General features: G+C 38.3%; 1 protein-coding gene across 1 annotated transcript; it reads right to left on the bottom strand.

The window, feature by feature from the left end:
* Positions 1-4,660: 4,660 nt before the first annotated feature.
* LOC107809848 (uncharacterized) lies at positions 4,661-5,149 on the bottom strand. Its single transcript, XM_016634541.1, has one exon. The coding sequence runs from the start codon at positions 5,147-5,149 to the stop codon at positions 4,661-4,663; it is 489 nt and encodes a 162-aa protein (XP_016490027.1).
* Positions 5,150-17,016: the final 11,867 nt, after the last annotated feature.

A 17,016-nucleotide genomic window follows, 5' to 3' on the forward strand; every position in this document is an offset into this window, starting at 1 on the left:
ACATGAGTAAGGATAAGAAAAAGTGAGTAAGAAGGTGACGAGAATAGGTAATTCCTCGGGATTAAACCCATCACAACAAGAGAGCTGATGTTTTCCATAAGTTATAAAAAGCTCAGTATAGCATGAGTGAACTCAGAGGAGTTTAATACTAGGAGAATTTAGAAGAGCTGTAATGCTGCCCTAGTGGTAGAATTAAGGGTGTAATTGTGATAAATAAGAGGATGACGTTTAGGCCTTTGATTGGGTAATGATCCAAAGAAAAGGGATTTCATGAATTGTAAAGGATTAAAATACCCCATACGGTGAATCACATTGGGATGCTATGAAATACGATTATTGAAGTATAGTATTGACCCTAAGTGGATCACGCAAATAACTCCAGATGTTCCCCGATGAGACGTGAGCCCTAGTGACAATATATTACATAAGAGGTTTCAAGTGATCAGTGTGAGATTATAGGTCAACATTAAGGTAAATCAACAATAAGCTGATAAAAGTTCCAAAGTATGAGATGATATTAGGCCATCATTCTTAAGATGAACAGTAATGAGGAAGAACTAAAGGACTTAGATTTATACATATAGGATAAGCAACGGGAGAGTAACCTGGAGTTGGGTAGCAGACCTTGGCCATAATAAATCAAAGTGAGTGTTATGGTATAGTATAAGATACCTAGATATAGTAAAGACATAAGCATAGCTAACCGAGGCTATGAAACAAGATATAGCAATAGTCGTAAGTTTGACAGTACCCGAGCGAAAAACTTCAGTACACATATAGAATCCTAGAGGGACATCTTGTCATAGTTATGCATATGTTTACAGAGTTAGGCCTAGAGATTGGCTAAAATCTGAAGGAGAAAGGAGATAAGAGTCACATAGGCGCACATATAAGGACAAAGTCATACAGGCTGCATGACATAAGATAGCAACAGTTAAGACATTGGAAGAATTCTGACCACAAGTCTTGGTGTGACAAAGAGGCCTAAAGTGGGAATGCCTTGGCATTTGGGTTTATTCACAAATCAGTTGCCTAGATGGAAAGGGACGCAGCAGAGTATTTGCTAGAACTATAGGTTATGAGACTGATAAATGCATCATTCAACATTCGAGGACGAATGTTCCAAAGGGGGGAATGATGTTACAACCCGTATCATCGTACGAAAGAGTATTCATAAGTCAATTAATGTAAGTTCAGAAATAAGATCATCTCTGAGAGTACATAAAGTAAGTTAATAATGTTACCTTGTGGGTTACAAATTTTAAGATCATTGATAACAAGTACCGAGAGGGTTGAAAGGCTTAGAAGCTAAAAATATTGATGAAAAATAAGTTTCGTCGAAAGTCGATAAGTTTGGAATGTTATAAAATGCACTTCGGGGTAAGGCTAGGATTATTAACTTGATAATGAGGATATGTAATGAGTTATATTAGGCTTATGATAGCCGTATGTTACGTTTTGAAGTCAATTCAATTGTGGAAAAAAAGTTGGCAAAGGTCATCACAAGTTACATTCATAAATGTGCTGAAAATTAGTCCAAATGTATAAGAGTTTTTCTCCCAATATACTTGGAATTACGGGATGATACATATATAAAGTTTAAGATCTATGAGTCTAGTTTCTAACTCATTAAACTATTCATCGATACAACATTTAAGTGAGAGATATTTGCAGTTTTGCAAGACTGCGCAGACCGCATAGGTGACAAGTAGGCGGGTCAATGAAGCTATTTTAGCAATACATTTCATGTGTTATATGAGATATTTTTGGTACATATTATATACCAAATTGAAGGTCTTGAAATTTAGTTTCTAATGCTCTTAACCATTTATTCATATGGAATTTTAATAAAAAGAAATAAGCATCGGAAGAAGAGCCAATAATAGGGTGCCAAGCTAGTACCTTTTTGACTTTTCAATAATGGATATATATAGGCTTTATGTAATTTCATTCTTCACTTTTCCACATACCACGACCAGAATAATACCCCTAAACGTATCCTCAATCTCTCTACAAGGGTTTTCAAGAATATTAACATCTTGTGTACAAAATCAAGAAGCGATAACCCTAGAACGATCCTTACGACGCAAGTATCGCTATATCGCCTCTCTTTTTCTTTGTAATTGAGTTTTGGAAGGTACTTAATAGTTAAGAAAATTTCAAATTTCTGTATTTAAGCTTTAAATATCAAGGAAGGTTGATAAATTTTGTTTCCTAATAGTTAGAACTCACGGGACGATGATCGGAAGCTGTGAGTTTTAGTTATTCGACTTGTGGTGGACTGTTTTGTGGGCCGTTTTATGTTGCTTTTGGGCTGTCTAGTTTTCTCTACTGTTTAATGGAGTTGTGGAGGAGAAATAGTGTGGATAAACACCACATAATGGCGAAATGGTGGATTAGTCGTTCTTTGTAACATTTTCGGGGTGTTTGACACTACTATAGTTGTCGTTTTGGGTATGAAGTGATTGGGGTGTGTTGGGATATTGTAAGCTATATATAACATGTATCTCGACTTAAATCCACTGTAGGAGGTAATTATATTGTGTTCTTTCATGTTCTTAAGGTTATCTTGATGTTGATTAAGTTAAATGGATGGACTAGCCATGAACTAGTGAATAAAGTTGCTAATTGAGGATAGTTGGAGTTGTGGATTATTTTTTTTGTTATAAATATATGGTATAAGGATGGAATCATTGATGAATTACTTCATTATCTTGTTAATGATACTGTTAAGTTAAGTTAAGTTAAGAAGTCTATAAGGGGTGATACGGGGTATATGAGTTTCAATCAGAGCTAGCCGTTCGTCGTGAAGTAGTTGTGACTTGTTGTGGTTTTATGGTGTCTTGTTATTGATAATTTTGTATTGCTGGATTTCTATGGTCATTGTTTTTGGTATATGGTATTGGAGGAGGCTCTTGTTACAGGGGAGATGCTGCCCAAATTTACATAAACAATCTACTAGTTTAAATTGCGGACTTCTCCTATACTCAACACTGATTTTGAATCTCCTTATGCTATGGTAGATTGAATTCAGTTGTTTGAAGAATTTTTTGAAAGGAATTAAGAACTCAATGAAGTTAAGGTATGTTAAGGATAAATGTTTCCTTCATTCTGGCATGATCTAGTAACTACATATGTCTGATAACAAAACATAAAGAGAAGTTCATATTCCTGAATTTATGTACGTTTGTCCTAGTCTAATAAGTTACAGCAGTCTCCCATATCAGGACTTCATATTAAATTTAGTATTTTCTTCTTTCAGCCAATAGAGCAGAGAGTCTACATATATAAAATATTATAATTTTTCACCACCACCGAGTTATAATCGATGGACATGCCCATATTGGGCAACCACAGATCAGATGGAAAGTTATTTATCGAGCCTAATGTGGCCGAGCACCTATGAACAAGCCCAGAATGGCCGAGATACAGAGCCTAGTATGGCATAGTGCCTATGAGCGAGCCTACTACGGTAAAGCAGTAACACATACCAAGCCTTATTAGGATGGAAAACTATTTTACTTATTATATTGAGAGGGTTGAGTCAATATCAGTAGGTAAGCATATCTTTAGATTATCTTTGACTCCTAGTTACTTTCAGTTAGTATATTATCAGTTAAGTTTCAGCTTTCAGTTATTCTGTTGCTTTACATACTCGGTACATTATTTCTTACTGACGTCACTTTTGCCGGAAACGCTACATTTCATGCTTGCAGGTCCTGATTGACAGTTGGACAGACCCTCATAGCAAATAGAGTCAAACATCAGCTTGGTTGGTAAGCTCCCCTTCCTTGGAGTTGGCAGGTCTAGACCTTGGAGTCCATTTTATGTATACATGTTTGATGGTAGGTGGAGGCCCTACCCGACCATGATACACTTCAGCTATCTCTAGAGGCTTGTAGACAAGTCCTGTATAGTTTGTATATCAGTAGATGTTCATGGCAACCTCATCAGCCTGCTCGTCAGCCTGCACATTTATATATATATATATATATATGAGTTTTTGGGTATGTTTACCCCTCAGATGAGAGAGACGATATTTTCAGATGATTCAGAATATGGCCTCATCGGCCTAGGTTGAGGGTTACCCCTCTAGAGTTCACAGTTAGGGTTTTCCCCAATTGAATTTTTTAGGCTACTTTTCCTCTATCAAATTGGCCCAAATAATGTCGGATTCTATGCCCATGCACTTTGAAGATTCTAAGGCCATCCCCAGATTCTTAATCCACGACACCAAAAGAGTAAACATGCATAATCTTGAATGGCCCCGACCATTTTGATTCAACTTATTTGGGAACAACTTAAAACTTGAATTGTGGAGAATAACCAAGAGCTCAGGGTGAAATTCCCTTTTGTTGATCTTCTTGCCATGGAGGAATTTCATTCTTTACTTATACAAAAAATCACTCTCATATACCTGAAACTGAAATTCATCCATTGCATTGACTTGAGACACTCTTAAGTTTGGTGGATCAACCCAATTTGACTTGAACTTTAATGGCTTGATGGTAGAAGGTTTGGTTGGAGTAATAACTCGATTATCCAAGTGAAGGGACAACTTCTTGGGCTTGTAAGAATATGAATCGTCCTTAGTCATCATGGATTTGTTGTGACCTTCCATGGCCTCATTGTTCGAAATAAAGACCACCGCTTGTAGAGCTTATTCAATGTAAATATCTTCCATGTCATCGTCTACCACATCGTCCACCACATCAACTACGTACATCACACCATAGTCATGTGGTTGTTTTATTGACTTTTGTATATTAAAAATTGCCTCTTCATCCTTCAATCTAAATTTAAGCTCTCCCACTTCAGCATCACAAATAGCTCGCCCGGTAGCCAAGAAAGACCTGCCAAGGATGATTGAAATTTCTACATCCACTTCACAATCCAATATTAAAAATTCAGCGGGGAAATAGAAATGATCCATTTTGACAATGACATCATCGATGACACCCAATGGTTTCTTCAACATTCGATCCGCCATTAACAACTTTATTGTGATAGGTTTAGGAGCCCCCAAACCTAACCTTTTGAATATGACATATGACATCAAATTGATACTAGCCCCCAAATCACACAAAGCTTTTGTGAAGCTTGTCAACCCAATAGCACAAGGTATAGTATAAGCCCCCGGGTTTTCCATCTTTTTAACCCCGGTTTGTGACCTTGATGGTCTCAAAATTATCATTCTTCTTCTTAGTGATCAAGTCCTTCATGAATTTTGCATAACTCAACATCTTTTCAAGAGCTTCTAAAAAAGGAACATTAATGGTAATTTTATTCAAAATATAATAGAACTTTTGTATTTGACCTTATTGTTGTTGCTTTGCAAATCAATATGAAAATGGAGGAGGCGGTCTCGGTAATTTCTTGTACACTCTAGGTACTTCCTTGCTTTCATTATTGATTGGTTCTTTCTCCTTTTGAGGGACCTCTTTTGAATTTTGATAAATTCTTGGTACTTGGTGGACCTTTTCAACAACAATTGGACTTACTATTGGCACCTCGTACTTGGGAACTTCAATCACCTCGGGTGTCTCATTGACCAAAAGAGGTACATCTTGATTAGGAACTTCATACATTTTAGGAGGATCATCAACCTTGGGAATAGAAAACTTAAGAACTTTGGGACTCTTGACCTTAGAAAAAGTATATTTGAGAGGCAACTCCTCTTCATTATCATCATCCTCTACTACAATGGATCTCTTCTATAGAATTTTGCTCTGCCTCGTGGAAATGGCAAACCCACATTTTATTCCCTCATCTCTTTTTGGATGAATTGTATTACTAGGCAATGATCATTGTGGTCTCACTTTCAATTGAGAAGATATTTGACCCAATTGAGTCTAAATTTGCTTGATTGAAGTGGTATGAGCAACCACCACTTGATTCATTTCTCGCCTCTCTTTTTCAGATTGCTATTGATTCTTGATCATTCTTTCCATCATTCCTAAAAGCTAGTTTTCACTTGAAGAGTCACCTAGGTTGTTGTATATAGGAGGTTGGTAGGATATTTATTGATATTGTTGGGAAGATCCACCACCTCGATTACCTTGATTACCGCCACTCCAACCTTGGTTTCCTTGATTGTTGTCCTCCCAATTTACTTGATTGTTATTGTCCCAATTTCCTTGGTTATTAATCGGCCTCCATTGTCCTTGGATAGATCCTTGAAAGTTACCTCGTTGATTTTTATAGTTGCTCACAAATTGAACTTCCTTATTTTGCTATTGAAAAGAATCATCTTGAGTGTAACGTCCATCATCTTGTGAATACATCTCTGGTTGACGTTGATTACCCTTCATCTTTTTCTTAGAACCCAAGACATGAACACCTTCTACGACATGTACTTGCCGAGTTGCTTGACTTTATTGAAGTTGCACTTTTGCAAGTTGATTCATAGTGGTGGTCAACTCGGCAATGGCTTAACCATGATCTTGCAACTCCTTGTTTAAGAATTATATTCGGATCCCCTTGAGGCACATTTGCTCGGGAGTGCCAAGCTAAGATTTCTCTACCATCTTATCAAGCATGGCACAAGCCTCCAGGTAAGGCGTGGTCATGAAGTTTCCACCGGCAAGTTGGTTCACTACATATTAATTGGTTGTTTTAATCCCACGATAGAAGGTTTGTTGCAACATGTTCTCGATCATATCATTTTTAGGACATTCCTTAACCATGGTTCTATAGAGTTCCCAATTTTCGTGTAGTAGCTCATTCAGTTCTTGCTTGAATGCCAAGATTTCATCCCTCAAACTAGCTGTGAGCCCAAATGAGAAGAATTTGGCAATAAACTTCTCTACTAACTCATCCCAAGTATGTATAGAATGGTTTGATAAGCGCTCCAACCAATCCAAGGCTTTTCCTCCTAGTGAGAAAGGAAATAACCTTAATTTCAAAGCGTCCTCAGACATATTTTAAGTGCTTGTATGCATTTTGATGAGGTGCTCCGGTGAAGTAGTCTCTTTGCTCAAGCAAGGTGAGCATGACATTTATAATTTGAAAATTTTCTACCCTAATGCAAGGGGGGATTATTGTACTTGCATATCCATCATTTAGTGCGGCATGTTGTTGAACCGGTTGGCCATGTAGATGTGGTGGTGGTGGAGGCAACAGAGGTTGGTGTTGGTTATTTCCTCGACCACGTCGGTTTCCTTAAATCGGAGCTGCTTCTTCTTCTACCATATCTTTATCAATGGCCCCAAGAGGCAAATCACCAATGTCATTGTTTTTCGCCATTGGTAACCTACAACAAGCACACACAAAACAAAGTATAACGAAGAAAAAATAAGAACTAAAGAAAACACACAATAACAATGTAACACAAGAACATTGTACTCCCGGCAGCGGCGCCAAAACTTGGTGACGTATAATCCTACTATTTATATGAAGGTAGCATGGTTGTTAGCAATAATAAACCCAACAAAGGTTGGGGTCGAATCCCACAAGGAGTATGTGTGTGTTTGAGTGTCCAAATTTGCGCAAACTCGATGATTCTTAATGTAATCATCAAACAATGCGTGGTTATACAATTATTTCTACAATTACTACTAAAGTTTAACTAAGGTATTTTATCAAACACGTAGAGTGAAAATAAAACTTAGTTGTAACAAATAAGAGAAAGGTGCTAAGATTGCTTCCCCTTTGTGTAGGCTATGCTTTTCGGTATACAAATATTCAATTCTAGTTAATAAAGCATATGTTATGACCTCACTTTCTATTCTACCAACTTAATGTCTTCTAACAATTAAGAGGTTTCTACCCCAATTTGCTCTTCCAAGACGACTAAGGAATGATGATAAGAAATTGATTAGCCCAAGTAGAAATCACACTATTCCTGTCACGACGCTAAATTCGGACTCGGTCGTGATGACGCCTCTCGTGAAGACAAGGCCAACGGACACAACTTCCAATTCATTTTATCAATTTTAATAACACAATTTAAGTCATTAACATGCTAATAATCCCAAAATAAAAGTGAAATAGTACAATTTACGGAAAAACCAACGTAGCCCGACATCGGGGTGTCACCAGCCTAGAACATCTAAACATGTGTCTAAAAGTCTGAAAGAGTTATACAGTCTATTACAGAATTAGAAACAGAAGGTAAGATAGGAGGGAGAAACACTGGGCTGCGAACACCGAGCATCTACCTAGTTGTTTACCGTGAAAATGGTAATGACAATTAAATTTGTAAATGGGACTCTAAAAATAGGTGATCCATTTTTATGCTAGTTGTTAGAGTAGTTGATGCTAGGCATACATAGATGAGAGATGAAATGCGAGCTAACAATAGAGTTATAATCAAACCGAGAGATCAGTTATTTTGGGATTGAACTGGCTGATGGGGGGCCTCGAGGTTGATGCCTGGGCTCGAGATCGAGCTATTGGGGAAAAAGGAAGGGAATAACAATTAGGATATAATTAGGGAAGGCTCTTTATGGTCAATATCAAGCAATAAATGAATAACAAGTATGAAAGCAATAAATGAAAAGTAGTCTCGTGCGTGCCAGTTAGAGAGAAAAAAGAGAGAGAGTTTTTATTGATATTATGTAGAATAGTTGGAGTCACTTACTTAAAGAGTGTCAATGATTCCCCTTTTTATAAGAGGGGGGAATCCAAACTTAGTACAAGATACGTTGAGCGGTAGAGGAAGCAGGATGGGACAGCTAATTACCTTCATGACGTATACGTAGACCAATGTTAGGTTTCTCAGGTAGACTTAATCAGCTCCGGATGAATTCTTCGGAAGCCTTCCATGGTCGTCGGGGTCTCAGACAACATTATCCCCAGGCCGGGTATCGACAGATCTTGAGGGAAGTACCCGGCTCGAGGTCTCGAGCCTCCGATGCGACCTCCTAAAGCATTTTGTCAATGGGAAATTGGTCCCCCTCCCCGATTTTACCGTACATACTAGTGGACTCTGAATAGCCTGCTAAGATCAATCAACCCTCACTGGCGGGACATGAAGCTCCTGAATTTGCACACAAGGTGCAGGGAGTATAGTGAGTACTCCAACTCAGTGAGTAATAATAATAAATGAAGACTGAGCGATAAGAAATCACGTAAAACACAACAACATGTTATAAAGAGGTAGTGTAAAACCAAATAATACAATAAAACAGTAAAATCTTGTAAAAACACCTTAGTTCAGTATAAGCTTCTTTAAAATATCTTTTTAACAATTAAGCAAATAAATGAGAAGTAGCTAGAAAGATAAACACATAAAATTCGCCCCTCGGGCACAATATCAACAGAATCAGCCCCTTGGCCAATAACATGGAACCACACCAGCCCCTCAGGCTATATCACATATCACACGGAGTACACGCGCTCACTGGGGGTGTACAGACTCCGGGAGGGGCCCCTTACGGCCCAAGCGCAATATCAAGCCATATCATGGCATAATCAAATAGGCTCTTGGCCTCATATCAACCCACCTCATGGCGTACAATTAGGGAAGGCTCTTTATGGTCAATATCAAGTAATAAATGAAGAACAAGTATGAAAGCAATAAATGAAAGGTAGTCTAGTGCATGCGAGTTAGAGAGAAAAGAGAGAGAGAGAGAGAGAGAGAGAGAGTTGTTATTGATATTATGTAGAATAGTTGGAGTCACTTGCTTACAGAGTATCAATGATTCCCCTTTTATAAGAGGGGGAAATCTAAACTTAGTACAAGATATGTTGAGCGGTAGAGGAAGCAGGATGGGATAGCTAATTAGCTTCGTGACGTATACATAGACCAATGTTAGGCTGCCCAGGTAGACTTAATCGGCTCTGAATGCATTCTTCGGAAGCCTCCCATGCTCGTCGGGGTCTCCGCCAACATTATCCCCAGGCCGGGTGTCGACAAATCTTGAGGGAAGTACCCAGCTCGAGGTCTCGAGCCTTCGTGGTGACCTCCTGAAGCATTTTCTCAATGGGAAATTGGTCCCCCCCTATTTCACCGTATACCGATAGTCTCCGCGTTTCTTAGAGAGAAATGATAAGAAATGATTTTGACATCCCACTCTATGGGCTACCATAATGACGTTGTGCTGATGACGTAACCCTTCATGAGTGCCAAAACGTTTCACCGTTTTGCTTTTTCAGGGCTATTCGACGTGTTGTGATTTCTTGTTATTCAGGGTCATAATGTTGCCATTGATTCAGCTCCTATAAATGTATTGAATGCACCTGTTGTTACATTTTTTGAGGGCGATAATGGCACCATCGGTTACTTTGCCCTTTTCCACTATAAATGGGGCTTCCTGTGACAAGTTTTTCATCCAAGCATCCTCTGATATCTATCCTTTCCTCCTTTCTTGCTATCTTTATTCTTTGCTATTTCACTATGTTTGAGGCCCATGGCCTCAATATTTTACGGCGACATTATGCGCGCTACGGCCTATCTTCCGCACCTTCTCTGGTCGGACGAAGTTATGCTGCCTTGATGTTATTATTGTTGTTGTTGTTGTTATTGTTGTTCTCTTCTCGCTAGCTCAGGGTGATGAAGCAGAGGACCAATTTCCTCTGACCCGAGGAAGTATTTGGATTATACACGCTGCTCAAGAGGGGGATCGGATTATACACCGCTGCTCACCCTTCTTCCTCGACTTGGCGTATTACACCCCCTTTGGATTCCTTGGGGTATGACGTCACTTTATACTGGCTGTCGCCTCCCAGGCCGAGGAAAACGTCTCAAGAAGTGTCTTTATGATGGTAATTCTTGTTGAGTTCATACTAGCTAGATTTTTCACCCAGCCACTTCTTGTCTCCTATCGGCTTCTCCTTTGTCACTTTGCTCTTGCCCATCGCTTTCTTCTTTTATATCCTCCCTGTTGAAGATGCCATTCCGGGAGGATCGAGATGAGACTCCCGAGGGGATTGGGCTTGGAAGATATTGTCTTTGAGGTCGCGCGCCCGAGGAGATGATACCGATGGTATCGGTATTGAGGACGCACCTTTGGGAATATGCTAGATTTCTTAGGCTTTTGTTGTATGTACACCCTTCCGCCTCTTTGTTACTGTGTAAGGAACCCCTTGCGGGCTTTTGTAACCATATGTAAGGGCCCCTCAAGGGACGTTGTAAGCAAATGTTTATGAATATAAAGATATTTTCTTGATTCCTACTTCTGATGCTTGCCGTATTTCTTTATGCTTGCGGAGACCCCAAATGCACGATCCTGTTTTATGTTGCTAAGACTGAACCCGGATGAGCGTATTCCTTCCGACCTTTGGTTGATGAAAATGGCTTAATGTGTGGTCTTTTGTGATTCCTTGGATTTTTCCTGAATAAGGATGATAAACTCGGGCCACCGGGACCCTGGCTTCGCGCGAAGATGAGAATAATGTTCTGGGGCTCAAAGTCGTGACATAACAGTTGAGTTCCATAATAACCTTTGAGAAGAAATTCGCTCGGGGATCTGTGTGGGGGGGCTGCATTTGATCTCTTGAAAACAGTCTCCGAGAGAAGACTTGCTCGCACTCGGACCACCCGAGAGCGCATTCAAGTGTAAATAGCCTTATGGTGCTATAGATAGATTCTGGAAAACGGTTTGTCCAACCCTGGATGGCACCCAGAACCAAGTTCACATTGGCAACGTTCAAAAAGTGCTCATTTCCCCAGGCCCTGATTCCCTTCGATGGAGATCCTCGAAGTCGGGTGTCATCCTTGTGTTGGAGAAGGCGTTGCCGGCTCCTTGGAGTGTAACCTTACCTTGATGGAGGTCTTCAAGGTTGGGTACCACCTCGGGACTGGAGAGGAAGTTATCGGCTAGCGTTCCCGGTCGGTTTTGAGGTAGGCGAATCGTCACTGCCTTTCCCACATATAATATGAGGCAGTTTTCGCCTTCTCAGGGGTCACCCCATTTTAAGCAGTTGCCATTTTCTTTCTGCGCCATATTTTTAGTATTCCGGCATTAACACGCCTGCACATCTTTTTGCCTTTTTGTTCTTCAACTTTGCGACTGTTATGGCGGCTATGTTGGTGTTTACCCGACAAGGGGGGAGAGCTCCGCCCCCGGTCTTCGAGACTATCAGGGTCTATTGACTCCACGGTGTCAATGGTTTACACCCTTCATTGCTATCGTTGAGGATGACAGAGACTGGATATGGGCAAGCCGCTTCGCCCGGGTTTTGACTGCTGGCATTATACCTTAGGAGCCCGTATTATTTATTGGAGAATGGAGCTATACTCTTAGGTGATGCACCCCGTGCTTCATCAGTTCTACCTGTCACACCTCCTTTTTTCCTACACCCCGTAAAGGGTATAAGGGAGTTTTTCCAATTAAAGGACAATTGAAACGGGATTACTTACATTAAATTCAGAGTCACCACTTGGGATAATTTATGGTGTCCCAAGTCACCGGTTAGAATCCCGAATCGAGGAAAATATTGACTCTGTATTACAGTCCGCGAGCCAGAAATCCAGGTAATGAATTTTGTTAAACCAAGAGAAGGTGTTAGGCACTCCCGAATTCCATGGAACTAGCACGGTCGCTTAACAATTTATACTTGGCTTAAATTATTTAATTACATGTTTAGAAACTACATGCATTTTACCTTTACCGCTTTTAACTACGTGATGTGCTCGTACTTAAAGAATTATCGAGTTATGCATATGTATAGTCGTGTGGTTTGGCGTGTCAAGAGTCATGTCAAGCGTACGTGTACACAATTCACAACACTTAGTTTATTTAAAAAAAAACTAAGTCAAAGTCGCGCGGACGCGTACCTTAATTTATTTTGAAAATCGTAATTATGTCACGCGAACATGTACACAATCACGATGATTGATTTATTAAGATCATATCTAAAAGCATACTATCGATTTGGTTCTGGTGTAAATATGTGAATGCAAAATTTTCATGGATCAACAGTGAGCCTTCCTCATTCTCACATTTTAGGATTAAAACTTCAAAAAATTAAATACTTGCAGTCTTAAGAACTATGTTAACAGAAAACAAAAATATTACCACCAAAAGCGACAAATTTTGCTAACATAGAAAACTGAGCAAAACGAAAAATGAAACTTTATAGTATTTTGATATTAAAACAAAACTTCAAACAAGCTACCTAGAGCACTTTATGAATTATATATCTTAAGAACATAATCTTTCTTCTCCCTCTTTTTTTAAAAAATAAAACATTCCTACCAAATTAACACTTATAAATTTCCAACTTTCATGGCTAGGTAGTTAAAAATTATAAATGTTTAATCAGAGAAGAAAAACTTTTCTTTATGTAAAAGAAACTTGCTACAATCTTATAAAGAAAGTTTATTATAGTTTATAGCCTATTCACAAGAATGATTAGAAAAAGTTAACCTATTTGTGACTTAAGGATACTATAGCACTATTTTTGTCCATAATTAACAACTCTTTATTACTGTTTTAAAATTTTGGCCGTAATTGCGCGAACACATACTCCGGTTTATTTTTAGAAATCTTGATTGTATTACGCGGACGTATACACAATCACAATTGTGTTTTTAAACGGCCTTAAAGGCTTTTCTACGAATATTAATCATTTTTATATCTAGGTTATGAAACTAATGCGGGGGCCATGCAATTTGTCACTTTCTATTATCTATATAGTCCACCTCCACTATTTGAAAGAAATTAGTTGTCTACACGTTAAGGGATTGGGCTTTTACTCATGGTATACTGCTTGTTCAAGTAAAAAGGAGCAGCCCACGTTGGATTGCTGAAACTACCAAATAAATAAAGCCCCATTAACTAACATTGATGCGGGCCTGGTATATGAGTCGTTGGGCTCCAAGTGAGACCAATATCAAAATCTTAGAGATATCATGGACCATTCCCTATTTCGAACTTGTCCTAGTGGTTAAAGGCCCACAATACTGAAACTCAGATTCGACTTTCAAGGCTTGGGCCAACAACAAGCCCAACTGCAAATTGATGACTCATGAAGCTCAAACATACTAACTCTAACATTAACTTTAACTTCTACTAAATAATTTGAGAAACTTACAAAATGAACATAATTAATGTCTCTATTATATAGATGGCTAAACTAACATTTATACCCTAACACCAATTAACACCAGAATATTGATGATAAAGCTTTCGACATCTTAATTTAAGATAAAGAATTCAAAGGCTTCCTATTAAACTGACCAAAACTCCATATGAGCTAACAATATATACGAAATAGGATAGTAAATACTAACATATCCTCAACTTGAAACAGTAAAGCGTCAATCCAAACCAGCAGAGTGATATTATGACTTAAACATAATAGAAATGAATACATGCTCCTCTCAACAGTAATGAATACAAAGGTTGACTTACACATTGATCAACAAATGAACTAGCTATTCAGCCTTGCAAACACATATAACTTCCAGATCTTAACCAGCATTTATCATAACCTTTCACAAATATTTAGCAACCAGCATAATGAATTACAAATTGTTACTAACACATCATTCCTTATTCAAAATAGAACTGTAGGAGACATAGGAAAATTAAATTGAATCAGATGACTTTTAAAAATGCAGAAACATCAAGCATACGATTATATTATTACAAACATCAACTTGAGTACTCCAAACTTCATGTCCATCTCCTTTTCACACATTAGAAGGTGAGATGAAATACCTGGAAATGAGAGTAAAGAGGGGTAAGGTGCAGCAGTAGCATCAACAGGACTCAGCAGTAAAAATAAACCAAAGGAAACCAGTTTTTCTTTTAGCCAAATTCAGCCCAGTAGAAGGATCAACTGATACTTAATAATCAAAAACAGTCAGAACTTGAACCAAATACTTGAAAATCAGCACATTAAAATCATTTCAACCTATGATTATTCAGGAACTGTTTCACAAATGAAAAGCCTCAAAATCTCGGAAATTTTAATGGAACAGTTAGTATATATTTTTTTAGTATTTCAGAATCTCTCCTCTCTCTCTCTCTTTTGTATCCATTTTCTATCTCCTCCTTCTTATTTTCAGCTCCCTTAAATGGGCATTCAATTAGTGCATTTTCCACTACAACTTATCTTCTCCATTTTAAATTATCCACTCAAATTAGTGGTTTTAGTTAATTCAATAATGCAAATACTACCCTACCACTATTAGAAGCTTCTCAATTAGTGACCACTTGCATAAAACTTATAATAGTCAATTCTTATTAATACAATGTTAAACAAGAAATTATACCAAATTACTGAACTAATCCTAATTATTCTGACTAAGTGATTAAACGAGATACGATTTCAAAGTTTTCTAATATCCCAATTATACGAAACAAATCTACGAAACCAATCTTAAAGAAACAAACAGTGAACAGAATAATCTATACCAGAGTACTGATCGAATTTCAATTGAAATTGACCAAGAAAAGAAAAAGAGACGAGGAAGACGAATATCAGAATAACACTATTGTAAATAAACAAAGACTAAGAAAGAACTCACCGGACATGCTCGAACTTAGATTTGGCTTTGATACTCTAACTCATCCCAAACTAATGCTAATCATTTGTTTTTTATCAAGAACAAATGAACAACATCGGTTTTGTAGTGAATCGATCTTCTAATAACAAAAACTAGAGGCTTGGATCGATGCATGTCATCAGGCTCAACGGAAACTGATTTTGAACTTTTAAGGTTTGAACTTAGATTTAAAATTCGACGAGTTCCGGTCAGATTCGAAGGAAACCAATGATGGATTTGGTATGAGGGAGGTATGGGGGTTGTGTGGTGTTAATTTGAGGTTGATTGGGTAGGCTAGGGTTCTGGGATTTTGGGATCGGACAGCCTCGATTGAAGATTCGAAAAGTACTAGGGTGATTCGAGGGAAACCGATCGGGGATTTGGAAAGAGGGGGTTGGGGTGGTTCTGGGGTGTGATTTTGGAGGTTAACGGAGCCGGCGCCGCCACCGTAAGGCGTTGGGAAATGGTAGCGGCTGGTCTGTAGAGTTTGGGTGAGGAAGATGAGCGATGAGCTGGGGGGGTTATGAGGGGGGTGGGGTATGTTTGGACAAATATATATTGGGGGTGAAATTGGATCCAGGCCGTTCGATCAAACGAGATCAATGGCTTGGATCATCTGTCTAATGGAGCGATGTCGTTTGAGTGAATTAGAGACCGGATCGGTCTCAGATGAAACGGGTCGGATACAGGTGATGGGGTGCGTTCTAAACCGTTGGATAAACAATTTTTAACGGCCCAGATTGAAGCATATCCAAACGACGTCATTTGGTTTAGTATGGTGATGGGCTGGGTATTGGGGCGGGTTTGGACCGGACTGGGGGAGGGGGGGTTTCAGGTGTATTTGATTTGGGCCTCTTGAATTAAATTGAATTTGGCCCAAATTTGACTTCCTTCTCTTTCATTAATTCTTTTTCTTTTCTTTTCTTCCTTTTTCTTTCAAAAATTAAAACTTAATAATCCTAAATTAAATTATAAAAGTCCTAAATTAGCTTAAAAATATTAATTAACTTTAAATAATACCTATCACAAATAATTAAACACTATATTAAAAGAAAATCACACAATTTGACCAAAATACAAAAATATGTTATTTTTTGTGAATTTTCATTTATGTAAAACACCTAATTATTAATTAATTCTAAAAATATAAAAATTAAATCTTAAATGCAAATGCTATATTTTTTGTATTTTTAATTCATTAATAAAATTAAACATGCACACAAACATATGCAAATAATCAGGAAAATCGCATAATAATTCCTAAAAATAACACATTATTAAAGAAAAGACCTAATTTTGGGAATTCTTTTGGAGTAATTTGGATGAGGCAAAATATCACGTGCTCACACTACATATGGCGAGAGCATATAGAGTAGTTGTGTCTTCCTCCCTTCTTCTATAGTGGTTCTGCGGGCGTCGAGCGACGTTCTTGACTTTCCAGGCTTGGCCCGAGGATTTTGGCGGCCCACTCATCCTTCAAGGAGTGTGAGTGGTGAGTTTTTTCCCGGCACAGAAGCGAAGCAAAATACCATGGTGAGCATTGAGCTTATTCCTTTCTAGTTATCACCTTACACTTC

Source organism: Nicotiana tabacum, chromosome 8 (genome assembly GCF_000715075.1).
Source record: "Nicotiana tabacum cultivar K326 chromosome 8, ASM71507v2, whole genome shotgun sequence".
NCBI lineage: Eukaryota > Viridiplantae > Streptophyta > Magnoliopsida > Solanales > Solanaceae > Nicotiana > Nicotiana tabacum.